We start from the raw sequence: 17135 nt of genomic DNA, 5'->3' as shown, positions 1-17135 counted from the left end.
CCCTCCCCAACCCCCACCCTCCTCAGGCTCCGCCCCAAAAATCTCCAGGTATTTCCCAACCTGGAGTTGGCAACCTTACCCATCGAGTCCAGCAATCTGTTCACGCAGTGGCCAACCAGGAGCCTCCAGGAAGCCCACAAACAAGACGACTGCAGCAGCACCATCCTACCTGTGCTCCGCGGCACCTAAGATAATAGGCGTGCTCCTCTGATCCTGGAGAGAAAAGGTCTGCATCATGACTAGTATCCATTTTGACTAGTAGCCGTGGATAGCCCTCTCCTCCATGAACATGTCCACTCCCCTTTTAAAGCCTTCCACGTTGGCAGCCATCACCACATCCTGGGGCAGGGAGTTCCACAATTTAACTATTCCAAGGCAATTTAACTATGCCTTGGGCATATAACAATTTAACTAGGTTAGTGTTTATGCCCTATGGTAGATGGGCAGAGGAGACTAAGCAACATGAGAGACAGGCCCAAGGTTATCTAGTGGCTCTGTGGCAGAACAGAAAAAGAGCCCCACGGGATCAGACCAGTGGCCCCTCTAGTCCGGCACCCCACAGTGGCCAGCCAGTTATTCTGGAGGTCCAGCAACAGGACACACAGGCCGAGGACTTCCCCAATGCTGCCTCCTGGCACTGGTATTCAGAGGTTGACTGCCTATGAATGTGGAGGCTCAATTCAGTCACCATGGCCAGTAGCCGCTGAGAGATAGGGCTGCCGACTCTGGGTTGGGAATTACTTGGAGATTTCTGGGAATGGCAGAGTTTGGAAAGGGGAGGGACCTCAGCAGGGTACAATGGCAGAATCCACCATTTTCTCCAGGGAAACTGATATCTGTTGTCTGGAGATCAGTACTAATAATGGGGGATCTCTAGGCCCCACCTGCTAATGCGCTGTCCGTCTGAAGACACATACTGGACAGATGATCTGCTAGCATGACTTTTACGCAGTTGTGCATCCAGTGGTTCCTGCGCTCCACATCCTCGGGCAGCGAATTCCACAGTTTCCAACCTAGCCAAAGGTGGCAGGCCTTCTCTTAGAAGAGGCATTCCCGAGATTCATAGAATCATTGAGTTGGAAGGGACCACCAGGGTCATCTAGTCCAACCCCCTGCACAATGCAGGAAATTCACAACTACCTCCCCCCCACACACATACACCCAGTGACCCCTGCTCCATGCCCAGAAGATGGCCATTCTCCAGCTAGAAGGGAATGCCTCTTCTTCAAGCACAGTGGCCTATGATCCATGCAGGCCTTATGTGGGCAGCTCTCCACCCGTGTTCTCCCGCTAGGGTTGCCAACCTCCAGGCGGCACTTGTAGATCCCCCGTTATTACAGTTGATCTCTGGACGACTAAGATCAGTCGTACCTGGAGAACACATTGAGGGTGGACTCCATGGCATTATACCCTACTGAAGTCCCTCCCCTCGCCTAACCCCATCTTCAGGCTCCACCCCCAAAATCTCCAGGTATTTCCCAACCCAGTGCTGGCAACCCTATCTCTTGCAGGACAGAATGCCTCCTTAGGCACTGTCCACTGGGCTATATGTGACCCCGATCTTAGAAGAGGCATGCCCAACCTCTCCTGCCCAAAGGAAATGCCTCTTCTTTGAGCACTCTGTCCCTGTGAAACATGCAGTGATTTGTGGGCAGCACTCACATGAAGCTGCCTTATACTGGGGAATCAGACCCTTGGTCCATCAAAGTCAGTATTGTCTACTCAGACAGGCAGCGGCTCTCCAGAGACTCAGGCAGGGGTCTTTCCCATCACCTACTTGTCTAGTCCCTTTAACTGGAGATGCCAGGGACTGAACCTGGGACGTTCTGCATGCCAAGCGGATGCTCTACCACTGAGCCACAGCCACTCCACCGGCGTTCTGCCACAGGAGAGAATGCCTCTTGCCTGCTGGGCTATTTGTGGCCACGATCTCGGAAGAGGCATTCCCACCGCCTCTCGCCCAGGAGGGCGTGCCTCTTCTACAATCCACACTGCCAAAAAAGCAAAGCGCCTTTTCTTTCCCCTGATTGTTCCCCCCCCCATGCAAACGAATACAGATCTAATATTTCAATTAGTTCCTCAGGAGGTAGTAAGCTCTCCTTCGCAGGGTTTTTAAAGAAGAGGCTAGATGACCATCTGTCAGCAATGCTGCTTCTATGACCTTAGGCAGATGATGAGAGGGAGGGCACCTTGGCCATCTTCTGGGCATGGAGTAGGGGGTCACTGGGTGTGTGTGTGTGTGGGAGGTAGTTGTGAATTTCTTGCCTTGTGCAGGGGGTTGGACTAGATGACCCCGGTGATCCCTTCCAACGTTGGATTCTGTGATTCTATAATTAATACCGAGGGAATGTTTTGAATTATTACCACGGATGTGATCAGCCAGGCAAGCTAGTAGGGGACAACCCCGGGGTAAGGAAGGGGTTTCTCCTGCCTGGAGCCAGTTCGAGCATCCCCGTTGGGGACGGCTCCTCCCGGGCTCCTGCTTCCCCCTCCCGCCTGTCCCTCCGCCTCTTCCCGCAGGCGACTCTTCCCCACCCTTCCTTCCCCTTGGGGCCATGTGACTGGCGAGAGAAAGGCCAAATTTGGGAAGAGAGGAAGCGAGAGAGGAATGTCAGCCCAGGGTCGCCCCCCCTCCTTTTTTAACCCTGGCGGGGCCGGGCCGCACCAAAGGGGACACGGGAAACATAAGAAAAGCCATGCGGGATCAGACCAAAGCCCATCAAGTCATGAACACATGAAGCGGCCTTATGCTGAATCAGACCCTTGCTCCGTCAAAGTCAGTATTGTCTACTCAGACCGGCAGCAGCTCTCCAGGGTCTCAGGCAGAGGCCTTTCCCATCACCTACTTGCCTAGTCTGGAGATGCCGGGGATTGATCCTGGGACCTTCTGCAGGCCAAGCAGATGCTCTACCACTGAGCCACGGCCCCTCCTACAGCCTTTTTGTGTGTGTGTGTTAAGTGCCATCAAGTCGCTTCCGACTCATGGCAACCCTATGAATGAAAGTCCTCCAAAATGTCCTATCTTTGACAGCCTTGTTCAGATCTTGCAAACTGAAGGCTGTGGCTTTCTTCATTGAGTCAATCCATCTCTTGTTGGGTCTTCCTCTTTTCCTGCTGCCCTCAGCTTTTCCTAGCATGACTGTCTTTTCCAGTCTTTTTAGGCAGGATCCAAAGCCTGGCGAGGGAAGAGGAAGAAGAGTTGGTTTTATATGCCGACTTTCTCTAACACTTAAGGGAGAATCAAACCGGCTTACAATCACCTTCCCTTCCCCTCCCCACAACGGACACCCTGCGAGGTAGGTAGGGCTGAGAGAGTTCAGAGAGAGCTGTGACTAGCCCAAGCTCACCCAGCTGGCTTCATGTGGAGGAGCTGGGAAACCAACCTGCTTCACTAGACTAGCCTCCGCCATTCAGGTGGAGGAGTGGGGAATTGAACCCGGTTCTCCAGATCAGAGCTCACCACTCCAAACCACTGCTCTTAACCATTACACCATGCTGGCTAGGGGTGCCAACCTCCAGGTGGAGCCTGGAGAATTACAACTGATCTCCAGTCGACAGAGAATCAGTTCCCCCTGGAGACAATGGCTGCTTGGGAGGGTGGACTCGAGGGCATTAGACCCTGCTGAGGTCCCTCCCCAAACTCCTCCCTTCCTAGGCTCCATCCCCAAAATCTCCAGGAATTTCCCAACCCAGAGGAAATTTCCCAACCCAGAGTTGGCCACCCTAAGTATATGCAGCTTCCTTGTGATGCTACTAAATGTGTCCCTCCCAGCTTGGTGAGGGTAAAGGGGAGATGACTGGGGAAGGCACTGGCAAACCACCCCGTAAAACAAAGTCTGCCTAGGTAGTAAATGTCGGGATGTGACATCACCCCATGGGTCAGGAATGACCGGGTGCTTGCACAGGGGACCTTTACTTCCCCCCCCCCACATATACACGGATGAGATCACCTAGTTAAGGCATGGTTAAATTGTGGAACTCCCTGCCCCAGGATGTGGTGATGGCTGCCCACTTGGAAGGCTTTAAGAGGGGAGTGGACATGTTCATGGAGGAGAGGGCTATCCATGGCTACTAGTCAAAATGCTAGTCATGATGCAGACCTATTCTCTCCAGACTCAGAGAGCAAGCCCATTATATGAGGTGCTGTGGAACACAGGCAGGACAATGCTGCTGCATTCGTCTTGCTTGTGGCTTCCTAGAGGCACCTGGTTGGCCACTGTGTGAACAAACTGCTGGACTTGATGGGCCTCGGCCTGATCCAGCGGGACTTTTCTTATGTTCTTATATCTGTGGTTTGTCTCAATGAAGAGGTAGGTTAAAAGTTGGAGCCAAGGACGCCTCCGGGGGTAGAAATCTTGGCCCCAGAGTAGCAGTCTTATGTGCATCATCAATTTTGCAAAATCCAGTCTTCCTCTGCTAATGATGTTGAAAGGCGGAGAGGCATTGGGGATGTCATGCCTTTTAACCTACTGGAATTCATATGGGGGAGTATACCAAGTGTTTCTTCCCAACTATAATTTAATGTGATTTAGGTATTTAAACCCCACTTTTCTCCACAGCGGGGACCCAAAGCGATTTACAAAATCGTTTGCCCTGCCTCCATTTGATCATCGCAACAACCCTGTGGGGTAGGTTAGATAGAGAAAATGACTGGCCCAAGTTCCCTCAACAATCTGCCACGGAAGAGTGGGGATTCAAAGCTGTGTCTCCCTGACACTAGGGGCTGTAAGCCCACACTAGGGGCTGGAAACCTGCATTTGTAAGAAAAAACAACTGAAAACTGAGAAATGCCATGTTTTGTGTTTTTTTGCATCTGTACACAAGAGCCCATGTGCCTGACCTCAGCAATTTTTTGACTACTGCAGATTTCTGTGCGGGCATGAGAATTTCAGGCATATCAACAAGATCACCTTCTTGCCATGATCTTTACAAAGAATCTCGCCGATTAGAAGGGACAAACCAGAGCAGTGACTCATACAGCAACATGTCAGGTAACCTCCTCTATGGTCAGGGAATTCTACTGTATGCATTTCCCCCAGGCGAATTTGAATGCTCTGATCATACATGCCCCGGGCAGTTATGGGGCAGAAGGCTGATCAGATGGGAGGCAAACACAGAGCAGCAACTCATGAAGAGACATAACAGGCTGCCCCACTTTGCAGGGGTGAATATTTTGGTCTCATGGGAGCCTTTCTGAAGAAATACATTTTGAATGGTACACAGCTTGAAAACTGCTTGCTTTAGGGTCAAGAAGGAATCCCCCCCCCCCAGGTGGAATTGGAGCAGAGGTGCTTGGATTCCCCTTCCCCCGGCCCTTTAGGGGCTTGGATCCCCTTCCGGAAAGAACTATACATTCGGAAATAGGACTGCGTCAATGATCTCCCGCGAGCTCACGGACCTGTTGCAGCCGAAGGCGTGAGACGTGTGACGGAAGAAGACAAAAGAGAGGCACGCCCAGTGCAGCTATTGACGGCTGGCGAATGAGTCACTGCTGGCAGGACGAGGGAGGGGCGTGGCAGGAGCTTGGGGCGAGGGTTGAGGGGTGTCAGGCAAGGACCAAGGGTTCAAATCCCCACTCTGCCATGAAGCTTACTGGGTAATGGTTGGCCAGCCGCTCTCCCTTTCAGCCCAACCCACCTCACAGGGTTGTGGCGAGGATAAAATAGAGGAGGGGAGACCCACGTAGGATAGCAATGGGATATGCAGCATTAATCCGTAAAATAGGAACGATAAGAGGCCTCCAGAGCGGTGTAGTGGTTAAGAGTGGTGGTTTGGAGCGGTGGAGTTTGATCTGGAGAACCGAGTTCGATTCCTCACTCCTCCACATGAGTGGCCGATGCTAATCTGGTGAACCGGGTTCGATTCCCAACTCCTCCACAGGAAGCCTGCTGGGGGACCTTGGGCTAGTCACAGTTCTCTTAGAGCTCTCTCAACCTCACCTACCTCACAGGGTGTCTGTTGTGGGGAGGGGAGGAGAAAGTGATTGTAAGCCGGTTTGATTCTTTCTTAAGTGGCAGAGAAAGTTGGCATATAAAAACCAACTCTTCTCCTTCGGAGCCTAACTTCCTGTTTTTAACAGTAACCAGACAGATTCCCCTTTGCAAAAGCAGGGCACAAAAGTCCTGTGCTTTGGATCGCAAGGTGTATTCAAAGGTACACCGCCTTTGAACATGGGGGATCAATTTAGCTGTCAGGGCCGACAGCCTGTTTATTTAGATATTTATGCCCTGCTTTTCTCATCAACGGGGACCCAAAAATGGCTTTCGGCGTTGTTTACCCCCTTCCATTTTATCTTCACAACAACAACCCTGCGAGTTACGTGAGACAAATGACTGGCCCAAGGGCACCTAAGTGAACTTCGACGGCACTGAGGGGATTTGAACCAGGGTCTCCCAAATGCTAGCCTGACATTCTAGCCCCTATGGCTAGAGAACCTCAAAGGGAGAATCCAACAGGAAATTGCTGTATTCATCAAGAAGTTTAACACTATCTCTCAGCCAGATCTTAACAAAACCCTGTCATTTCTCATTCGTTGTAGGTGCTAGGGCCTTGAACCAGATGGCCCGGGCTAGCCTGTTCTCATCAGATCTTGGAAGCTAAGCACAGTCTGCCCTAGTTAGTACCTAGATGGGAGTCTACCAAGAAAGTCCAGGGTTGCTCTGCAGAGGCAGGCAATGGCAAACCACCTCTGAACGTCTCTTGCCTTGAAAATCCTATGAAGTTGTCATAAGTCAGCTATGACCTGGTGGCACTTTCTACCACCATATGGGCTATTATTTTAGTACATCTCACCCTTTACAGATGTTACATAGTTCAGCTAAACTTTTCCATTTTTCTGACTGGGTCCGCAAATCATGTCTTATTTAGCACGAGACCTATTTGACGTTAATGCCCCTTTTCCAATCTATCACCACTTGGGAATAGTCCTCATCCATTCGGAGTGTACCGATAGCTCTTTCAGTTGGATATCGTTTTAAACTGGCCTCTCTTTGTAACATCTCCCCCTCCCCAACTTTCTGGTGACAGCTGCTCCGCAATAAATACTTCTGCCTAACTAATGAACATTCCCATGCATCCGATGAAGTGAGCCGACTCATGAACACTTATGGTGGAATGCATTTTTCGGAGTCTTTAAGGAGTCGCCGAACTCGTTTTGTATTGCTGATAGAGGTCCACATGGATATCCGTAGAATCATAGAGTTGGACGGGACCACCAGGGTCATCTAGTCTAACCCCCTGCACAATGCAGGAAACTCACAACCATCTCCCACCACACACATCCAGTGACCCCCACTCCATGCCCAGAAGATGGCCAAGGTGCCCTCCCTCTCATCATCTGCCTAAGGTCATCAAATCAGCATTGCTGACAGATGGCCATCTAACCTCTTCTTAAAAACCTCCAGGGAAGGAGAACCCACCACCTCCCGAGGAAGCCTGTTCCACTGAGGAACCGCTCTAACTGTTAGAAAATTCTTCCTACTATCTAGACGAAAACTCTTTTGATTTCATTTCAACCCGTTGGTTCTGGTCCGACCTTCTTGGGCAACAGAAAACAACTCGGCACCCTCCTCTATATGACAGCCCTTCAAGTACTTGAAGATGGTTATCATATTCCCTCTCAGTCATCTCTTTTTCCTCTTCTCCATCTGGCATGACCAGCGTTTGTGTGCCTGGCTTCTGCTCTTCTCTCGATTTTCCTAAGGCTTGTGAAAGCCATCTAAACAAGCAGCCAGCGGCTGCATCTGGCAGGCGTGAATTCCGCCAGCTAATGATGTGTTGTGCAGAGCGACGCTTCCTTTTGTCATGTCTTGGATGTACTGCCAAGGCAGCCCCATGAAATGACCCTTGAGCATCCCTTTTAGTATGGGGGAAGGGGAAATTCCTCTCTCTACCCAGTTTGTAATTTTATAGACCTCTATTGTCATTTCCCCTTCTTTGTCTTCTCCTGTAACCAGCGTGGTGTAGAGGTTAAGAGCGGCAGAAAGTAATCTGGAGAACTAGGTTTGATTCCCCACCCCTCCACATGAGCGGAGGACTCTAATCTGGTGAACCGGGTTGGTTTCCCCACTTCTACACATGAAGCCAGCTGGGTGACCTTGGGCTAGTCACAGTTCTCTGAGAGCTCTCTCAGCCCCACCTACCTCTCAAGGTCTCTGTTGTGGGGAGAGGAAGGGAAAGAGATTGTAAGCCAGTTTGATTCCCCTTAAAAGGTAGAGAAATTCTTCTAAACTTGAAATATTTTTTAGACTTCCCACAAAGGGATGGTGCGCCATGAAGCGGCCTAATACTGAATCAGTCCCTTGGTCCATCAAGGTCAGCACTGTCTACTCAGACTGGCAGTGGCTCTCCAGGGTCTCAGGCAGAGGTCTTTCACATCATCTGCTACCTGGTTTTCAACTGGCGATGTTAGGGATTGAACCTGGGGCCTTCTGCATGCCAAGCAGATGCTCTGCCACTGAGCCACAGCCCCTCCCCAGCTAAGGGACCCTCTTTCCTCAATGCATGAAGCTGCCTTCTATTGAGTCAGACCCTTGGTCTATCACGGTCAGTATTGTCTTACTCACCTTAACCCTTCAACTAGAGATACCGGGAATTGAATCTGGGGCCTTTTGACTGCCAAGGAGATGCTCTACCACTGAGCCACGGCCCTTCCAACCTGCTGGTCATTCTGTTACCTTTTCCTGTCTTCGCTCAAGGGTGGGTGTGGGGTTCAGAGAACAGCACCGTTCCAATTTCATACCATTCCAAACTTAACACAACTTTTTTTAATGTCAAGTTTTAGAAAAAACAGTGCCCCCCCATTGATTTTTTAAAAAAATTCACACAGCCAGTAGCTAAAGAAATCCATCCCCCTCGGAAAGGGATTATTTCTGGGCTCTGGAGCCCGGCCTTCTTCCTACGTCCTCTCCTAAATCTTCCCAGTTCCGGCATCTGTGGAACCACCAAATGTCCAGGGCAAGATGTGCAGTCCCTCTCTGTAGTTCTGGACTAGAGGATGACCAGGAGGGGCACCATCGCTCTACCCCCTGGGATCGCGGAGACACCATCCCCTCACGAGGGGTAGCAGGGCAAAGTTGGGTTGGCTGAGTGTTCCCCCCAACCTCCCCGCTCACAGCAAAGTAGCCTGTTCGAATCGCTCATCGCCACGCTTCCGGCCGGAGCCCAGCTTCTGCCGGCGTTGCTGGGTGGCCTCCCGGCGGCGCCGGTAGGCTAGGAATTCCTCGCGCAGGGCGGCGCAGCGTTCCTCAGGGCTGGGCGCGGGGGAGCTCGACCCGTCCAAGGCACCCACGGACTGGGAGTTGGACGGTGAGCTGCCGCTCTCGCTGGAGGACTTAGAACCTGCAGAAGGGAGAAAACGGTGGGAGGGTCAGAAACTGGGCAAGGCCTCTCTCCAACCAGGACAAGGTGGAACAACGGACCAAAGTCCCGTCTACTCCAGCATCCTGATTCCAAGAGAGCCAGCGTGGTGTGGTGGTTAAGTGCGGTGGACTCTAATCTGGAGAACTGGGTCTGATTCCCAACTCCTCCACATGAGTAGTGGACTCTAATCTGGTGAACCTGGTTGGTTTCCCCACTCCTGCCCATGAAGCCTTCTGGGTGACCTTGAGCCAGTCACAGTTCTCTTCGAACTCTCTCAGCCTCACCTACCTCACAAGGTGTCTGTTGTGGGGAGAGGAAGGGAAGGAGCTTGTAAGCCAGTCTGATTCTCCTTAAAAGGTAGAGAAAGTCGGCATATAAAAACCAACTCTTCTTCTTCCTATTTCCAAAAGTGGCCAGGCAGGTGCCTTCCAGGAACCCACAAGTGAGGCCATGAAGGCAATGTCCCTCTTTTGTTGTTTGACCCCAGCATCTGCTATTTAGAGGTAGACTGCACTTGGACCTGGGAGGTTCCATCTTTGCTAACAGCAATCAATTTGACCTATTTGTCTTGAATTTGTTTCATTTGATATTGTCAGTGATTGGTAATATATACAACCTATTACCTGCCTGGTCTCTTTTATATTGCCTGTATATGCAAAAATATTTGTAATACATGTGCATGTTTTATATGGGTTTGAAATAGACCACTGAGGAAGGCCATATAGGCCAAAAGGAGTTTGGCATGTGGTGACAGCTATCAACCTGAGGAAATGCCATTGTGCGGTTTTAACGTTTTTAAAATAATTTTAATCTTGACATAGCGTTTCTAATAAATCATATTCTCCCCTTTTAACATATAAATATAATGCCTCTGTGTCTGAAATAATGCCTTTTTTATTAAGTGACAGGGATCCCAAGGCTACATTGTCAGTGGCAAGATTTATTTCGGTCCTTATATCCCTAACATTAGATTTACGCTGCTCAAGGCACCGTGAATCTTTTTTTTTTTTTTTTGCAATCAGGGCGCTTGGCAATCGCCTCTGCCCCCTGCTTTGTGGGTGCATTTTTCAGGCCTCTGCGGAAAACCTCCCTCTTCTTTCTGGTTCCCCCACCACCCACAAACACTCACCCTGCTTCTCCAGTTCGTGGGCAGCAATGGTGGAGACGGGTCTTTTGGGATTCCCGCTGCGGTACAGCTGCAGAGCGTCCAGCAAGTCCGACTCCAGGGCAAACTCTGAGTCCCACTCGTAGTTCTCGTCCACGGAGGTGTTCCTCCTGGGGGAAACCAAACAGCAACATTTACCAGTATGAGAGCCAGTGTGGTGTAGTGGTTAAGAGCGGTGGTTTGGAGTGGTGGACTCAGATATGGAGAACCGGGTTCGATTCCCCACTCCTCCGCATGAGCGGCGGAGGCTAATCTGGTGAACCGGGTTGGTTTCCCACTCCTACACACAAAGGCAGCTGGGTGACCTTGGGCTAGTCACAGCTCTCTCTGAACTCTCTCAGCCCCACCTCCCTCACAGGTTGTCTGTTGTGGGGAGGGGAAGGGAAAGTGATTGTAAGCCTTAAGGTTTGATTCTCCCTTAAGTGTCAGTGAAAGTCGGCATATAAAAACCAAATCTTCTTCTTTCTCCTCCTCCTCCACCACCACGGAGCTTGGGAGAGAGACAATACAGAGGCAGCTAAGGAGGAGAGGGGCAGCATGGTGTAGTAGTCACAGGGCTAGACTCCATTTTTGTTTTCTTGCTTTTGATATTTTATACCCTGGTCATCTCCCAATGAAGAAGAAGAGTTGGTTTTTATATGCCGCATTTCTCTACCACTTAAGGAAGAATCAAACCGGCTTACAATCACCTTCCCTCCCCCTCCCCACAACAGACACCCTGTGAGGTAGGTGGGGCTGAGAGAGCTCTTAATAGAGAGCCAGGCATGCATGTCTGCACGTCCAGTTTACCTTGGAGGTGCTGGCAACCCTCTAGCAATCTCCCCCCCAAACTCTATGATTTCCATAGAGTTTTCAGAGGGGAATTGCTAGAGCGATCCGCACGTGCGATGCCCCTCGTCGGCACAGACATGAAGCAACCCTAAATACCACCCTGGCCGTCTTTGACCTGAGAGACCTGGGTTCAAATCTCCGCTCAAGCTCCCTGGTTGACCTTACCCCTTTCACTGTCTCTCGGCCTAGCCTGCCTCATTGGGTAGCTGCAATTGTAAAATGGTAGGAGGAGTCATTATGTATACTCAGCTGTCCTTGAGGAAAAGGCAGGACAAAGTTATCATACGCAGAGGCCTTCACAAGCAGCCAACATTGGGCTGAAAAACCATCAATCAAGTGTTCCTTGTGCCTTCCACACAAACGCCCCCTTCCCCTCAAACTGTCGGATTGAATTGCATATATCAGTTCAGAATAATAATAAACTCACGGGGAAACTGCCCAAACATTTTGTAGCAGGTTCCCCGTAAGAAATCGAGAAGCGTTTCGGTAAATTTGGAAACGGGGAAATAACATGGGGGTTTAGAAGGAATTCTCCACCTTGTGGGCAACACAGGGACGACAGCGGCACGCCAAATCATCCGGAATGGCTTTTTGCCACCCTGGAACACAATCCATGCCAAGGCAGTTCCCCTCCCAGCCTGGGCCAAGGGTTTCAGCTCTCCATTGGAACGGGGTTCCTCTGCGGTGTTTGTGCCACCCTGACAGGTGGCGGATTTCTCTTAAGAGCTGAGAAAGGAGGATTCCTGCCAGGATCCCCCCCACCGACAGCCTCCCTTGGGGAAAAACGTCAACCCCTCATGAAATTCCACATTCTACGCAACTTAGAAGGGTCTGGGAACTAACAAACGCATGCCCGGCTCAGCATCCGCATCTGGAGAGGAGAGCGGGCCATTCCTCGGAGCTAGGCTAAGCCAATTCCGCTCGAGGGAGTGGTCGGAAGGAGTCCACAATCTTTCCCTTCCCGCTCCTGAGTAATCAGGACTCGGTCCCTTTTAACGCCGCCTGGCAAGGGCACAATACCAGAACTGTGCCCGGTTGAGACGGGGTCCCCAAAATAAAATAAAATTCGAAATGTGTGTCAAGGGAAGTGGAACCAGGGTCACTTTCTCCCTTTCTCATAATACTAGAACGCGGGGTCATCAGCTGAAGCTGGAGGGTGAGAAATTCAAAACAGAGAAAAGGAAGTATTTCTTCACACAACAGTTAAATTGTGGAACTCCCTGCCCCAGGAAGTGGTGATGGCTGCCAACGTGGAAGGCTTTAAGAGGGGAGTGGACATGTTTATGGAGGAGAGGGCTATTCATGGCTACTAGTCAAAATGGGTGCTAGTCATGATGCATACCTATTCTCTCCAGGATCAGAGGAGCAAGCCCATTATCTTAGGTGCTGTGGATCACAGGCAGGATGGTCCTGCTACAGCCGTCTTGCTTGTGGGCTTCCTAGAGGCACCTGGTTGGCCACTGTGTGAACAGACTGCTGGACTTGATGGGCCTCGGTCTGATCCAGCAGGGCCCTTTCTTATGTTCAATTTTAAGTCCCTGCATTCAGAAAACTGTGTATAATTTCCTCTGCTGGTCATGGGAAACAAACGATGGAACAACTTCTCCACTGAGGTGCTCCTGGGCCTCTCGTTGTGGATCTTCAGAAGGAAGTTTTATTTAGGATGGCGTTTGACTAATTTATAGTTTTTATTGGCAGTCCGAATTGGAGTTTTTAAATTGTCGACTTTTAACTGGTTTTTGCACTTGTTATTTTTATTGTGTGGTTTTGTAACGTCTTATTTATATTGTAAGCCACTTTGTGTTCCGCAAGAAAGAAAGGCGACTAATAAAAGTTTTGAATTCCATTTCTTTTTCAGCCTCACTTTTGTAGTTGTAGGCAGATATTGCCCCCTTTACAAAGTTTATCTGTGGAGCCCAAAGGACTAGAAACCTCCTTTCCTTTATCTGTTGCTATTTTATCGTGCTCTTCCACCGGGAAGCTGCATCCAAGCCAAAAATTCTACACAATTTTAAAACAAGATTCAAGTCAAGTAGCCAATTAAATACATAAGAAGAGCCTTGCTGGATCAGACCAGTGGTCTATCTAGTCCAGCAACCTGTCTCACAAAATGGCCAACCACTCCTTCTAGAGGGCCAACAAGAGGACAAAGAAGCCGAGGCCTTCCCCTGATCTTGCTTCCTGGCACTGGGATTGAGAAGTTGACTGCCTCTGAATGTGGAGGTTTCCTTTATTCACCATGCCTAGTAGCCATTGACATACCTATCTTCCATGAATCGGTCTAACCCCCCCTTTTAAAACTGTCTATGCCTGTGGCCATCACTTAGGGTTGCCAACGTCCAGGTACTAGCTGGAGATCTCCTGCTATTACAACTTATCTCCAGCCGATTAGGTTGGGTCTTATTCCCCTCTTTTTTCTTCCAACCCTACCACCACTACATTCTCTGGCAGTGAATGCCCCATTTTAACCACTCGTTGTGTAAAGAAGACCAACGTTGACTTGGACACTCAAAAGCTTATCCCCCTAAAATCTTGTTGGTCTCTAAGGCGCTACTGGATGAATCTAGCCCTTCTACTGCAGGCCAATGTGGGCTGCCCTCTGAAACTATCTACACCAAGGGTGTCAAAGTCATTTGTTAGGAGGGCCAAATGTAATATAAAAGTCACTTGGTGGGGGCTGAGCCATGCCTCTCCAGCCCAGATTGAGAGTGGAGGGGGTGAATGCCTTGGCTGGCTCGCAGTCCGGATAAGAGTTCTCAAGGGGATCCGGTGCATGGGCCTTATGTTTGACGTTGGAAGAATTGCAATGCTGAGCATGCAAAGGAACTGGAGAAGACAACCCAGCAAGGGGCGGGCAAGTGGTCAGCTAGTTAGGGCTGTAAGGTCAGAGACCTCTCCACCCTTTTTTCACACCTCCTGTCTGTCCCGTGGTGCAGAGTGGTAAGCTGCAGTACTGCAGTCAAAAGCTCTGCTCACGACCTGAGTTCGATCCCAACAGAAGTTGGGTTCAGGTAGCCGGCTCAAGGTTGACTCAGCCTTCCATCCTTCCGAGGTCGGTCAAATAAGTACCCAGCTTGCTGGGGGTAAAGGGAAGATGACTGGGGAAGGCACTGGCAAACCACCCCGCAAACAAAGTCTGCCTAGGAAACGTCGGGATGTGACGTCACCTAATGGATCAGGAATGACCTGGTGCTTGTACAGAGGACCTTTACCTTGTCTGTCCTTAGACTAATATTCTTAGGGGACAATTTCCTCCTCCTTCTCGGAAGTCCTTCTACCCTCTCTCTCCTTCCTTATCTAGACAGACAGCTAGAGGCTTTCATATCCTAAAATGTAGTTCCCTCAATAAAGGCAACTTTATCTTTAATCAGTGAGTCCGACCTTTCTCTGCGTACTTTGCATACTCTGCCAACATTTGACACCTCCGATCTGCTCAATTTTAGGTTCTTCTCCTTCCTCTCACCTTTTACTGACGGCAGCGACAGACGGTTTGGGCCTGCAGTCCTCTCCTGTGGAGCTGCCTTGCCAACTGGCCACTTCCCCGAATGGGGAACTGAGATAGCTGCCCCCCAAGGATGGTGCCAGTGAGGGAGGCCTCAGGAAGGACACGCTGCCTCGGCCACTGCTCTGGCTGGTAAGGCTGCCCCTCGGCGGCTTCTCGACGGGGAGGCCCATTGGGGGAACGGCTGTGGGTAATTTGTGTCTCTCGGGGGGCACAGTCTCTGGGGGCAGCTCCGGCATGTGCAGCCAGTCCTGTTCTGGAGGGAGAGCCGTGTACGCCAGCTCGGCCTGGCTATTGTCCGCGAGGGACCGGGGGGGCGAGAGTGACCGCGACCACCGCCCCGACTCCGGAGGCATTTCCACAACGGAGCTGAGGTAACTCGGGCAGACAGAGGTGCCCGGCAAGGCGGCCTTCGCCGGGCCCGCATCAGCGTCAGGAAGCTGGAGGAGACTCTTTGCCGAAGCTCGTTCCTGAGGGGAATCCGATAGGGCTTGCATGTCCATGTAAGCCGGACAAGCGGTTTTGTCCCCGTCTCCTAGCAGAGTGAGTTCGGTGCTGCCCGGAGTTGCGGCCTCAGAGAGGGCTGATGTGGAAAGCTGCGCCCCTTCCCCCTCCTCTGGGGGCCAGTCCCCGTCCACGTTCATCTCCTTGAAAAAGGGGAGACTCAAGTACTGGAGGATTCCGCTCTGAGCTGAGGTATTTGCTTTCCCTTGGCTGCCCTGAGGCCTATGGTATGTTGGCAACGAAGGGCTTCCCAGGGAGGAGGAAGAGGAAGCATCAACGGCGGGGGTGTCCAGCTGCCCCTCGAAGCCCCGGCCGGCCAGCATCTGCTGCTCGGCGGCCCTGTACGGCATGGTGGCCACCGGGCTGATGTTCGCGATGCACAAGGGCTTGGCTTCCTCCGTCGGGCTGCTGCTGCTGTAGTCGAAGTAGCGGCCCTGGCGGTAGCCGGAGGCCTTGGCTTCGTGCCAGGCCTGGCTGGAGTTTTTCGGCCTCAGGTTGACGCTCTTTTGCCAGACGGGTTCCTCGGGCCCGGGGGAAGAGTAGACCTGCAGGTAAGGCTCTGGCTGGCTCACGCTGCTCTCCGAGGAGGCGAGGGACAGGGAACAGCGTTCTATCATGGCCGCCAGGTGCTCCCGGGACCGCACCTCACTGTGCACCACAAAGCGTCCGTCGGGGCCACGGCAGATGCGCTCCAGGGGCAGCGGCTCCCCGATGTGGCTCTCATACAGGGTGTATTTGGAAGTGGACCTTGCGCTGCCGCCGGCGATGTTGAGCCCTAGGCCAGTGCTGGCCTTCTCCCCCCACAACAGGGTGCGGCGAAGGCTCTGATACGGGGAGGCCTGGAACTTCAGCTTCACAACGCTGTCTGGACTAGCAGTGCCTGTAGAATTTCTGCCGGGGGGGTGGGTGGAAAGAAATAAAAAGCCAAGAGCATTTCAGGAGAGCTCTTTTCCCTCCCAAGTCACTTCAAGCCAAAAGTAAGACCACTAGCTCCAAAGGGATAGGGTTTGCCAGGCCCCTACTCACCTTTGGCAGGAGATCGTTTGTGTGCGTGCACGTGCGTGCACGCGCTGACGCGGCACTTCTGGTTTACAACCGGAAGTGCCGCCTTACAAGGAGCCTTAGACCACTCAAACTCTGCCGCAGCAACCCTTTACCACTCAAACGTCTAAGGCTCCTCGCGAGGCAGCACTTCCAGTTGTAAACCGGAAGTGCCGCATCGGCGCGTGCATGCATGATTGCCCGCTGGCCCTCAGCTGGTTGGTGAGCAGAGGGGCACATTACCAGGGGTTTGTCCACCACCAGCAGGCACCTGGCACCCCTACAAAGGGAACTATTTAGGCAAGCTAGACTGTGCTGTGGGACATGTATGTGTGGTAGGGTTGCCAGGTCCCCCCTCTCCTCTGGTGGGAGGCTTTTGGGGCAGAGCTGAGGGGATCACGCGCATGCGAGTGGCCGCGCCAGTGTGCGCGCGCATCCCTTTGTTTACACCCGGAAGTGCCGCATCGCAAGGGGCCCTTTACCACTCAAACTCAGTTTGAGTGGTATAAGGCCCCTCGCGATACGGCGCTTCCGGGTGTAAACCAGAAGTGACATGCCTCAGTGGGTAGGCGCGCCTGTACGTTTGCCCGCTGACCCTCAGCTGGTTGGCGGGCAGGGGGCTGGATTGGTGGGGGTTTGCCCGCCACCACCGGGCACCTGGCAACCCTAGTGTGTGGGGGAGCAACATTTAGCCAAAAAAGCTCCACAGGGAGGCTCAGAGCAAGACTGGAA

General features: G+C 51.8%; 1 protein-coding gene across 1 annotated transcript in view; it reads right to left on the bottom strand.

Annotated features, from left to right (window-relative positions):
• Positions 1-9109: 9109 nt before the first annotated feature.
• Positions 9110-17135, bottom strand: part of IGSF9 (immunoglobulin superfamily member 9) — an 86790-nt gene continuing 78764 nt past the window's right edge. The window contains exons 18-20 of the mRNA XM_056852672.1: positions 14820-16253; positions 10490-10635; positions 9110-9339 (exon numbers count right to left, since the gene is read on the bottom strand). Coding sequence (XP_056708650.1) covers positions 9110-9339; positions 10490-10635; positions 14820-16253 — 1810 coding nt within the window. The remainder of the gene's footprint in view (positions 9340-10489; positions 10636-14819; positions 16254-17135) is intronic.

This window comes from Euleptes europaea, chromosome 7 (assembly GCF_029931775.1).
Source record: "Euleptes europaea isolate rEulEur1 chromosome 7, rEulEur1.hap1, whole genome shotgun sequence".
Classification (NCBI taxonomy): Eukaryota; Metazoa; Chordata; class Lepidosauria; order Squamata; family Sphaerodactylidae; genus Euleptes; species Euleptes europaea.
Note: the sequence above shows the minus strand (reverse complement) of the source record. Positions and strands in the feature narration are given on the sequence as shown.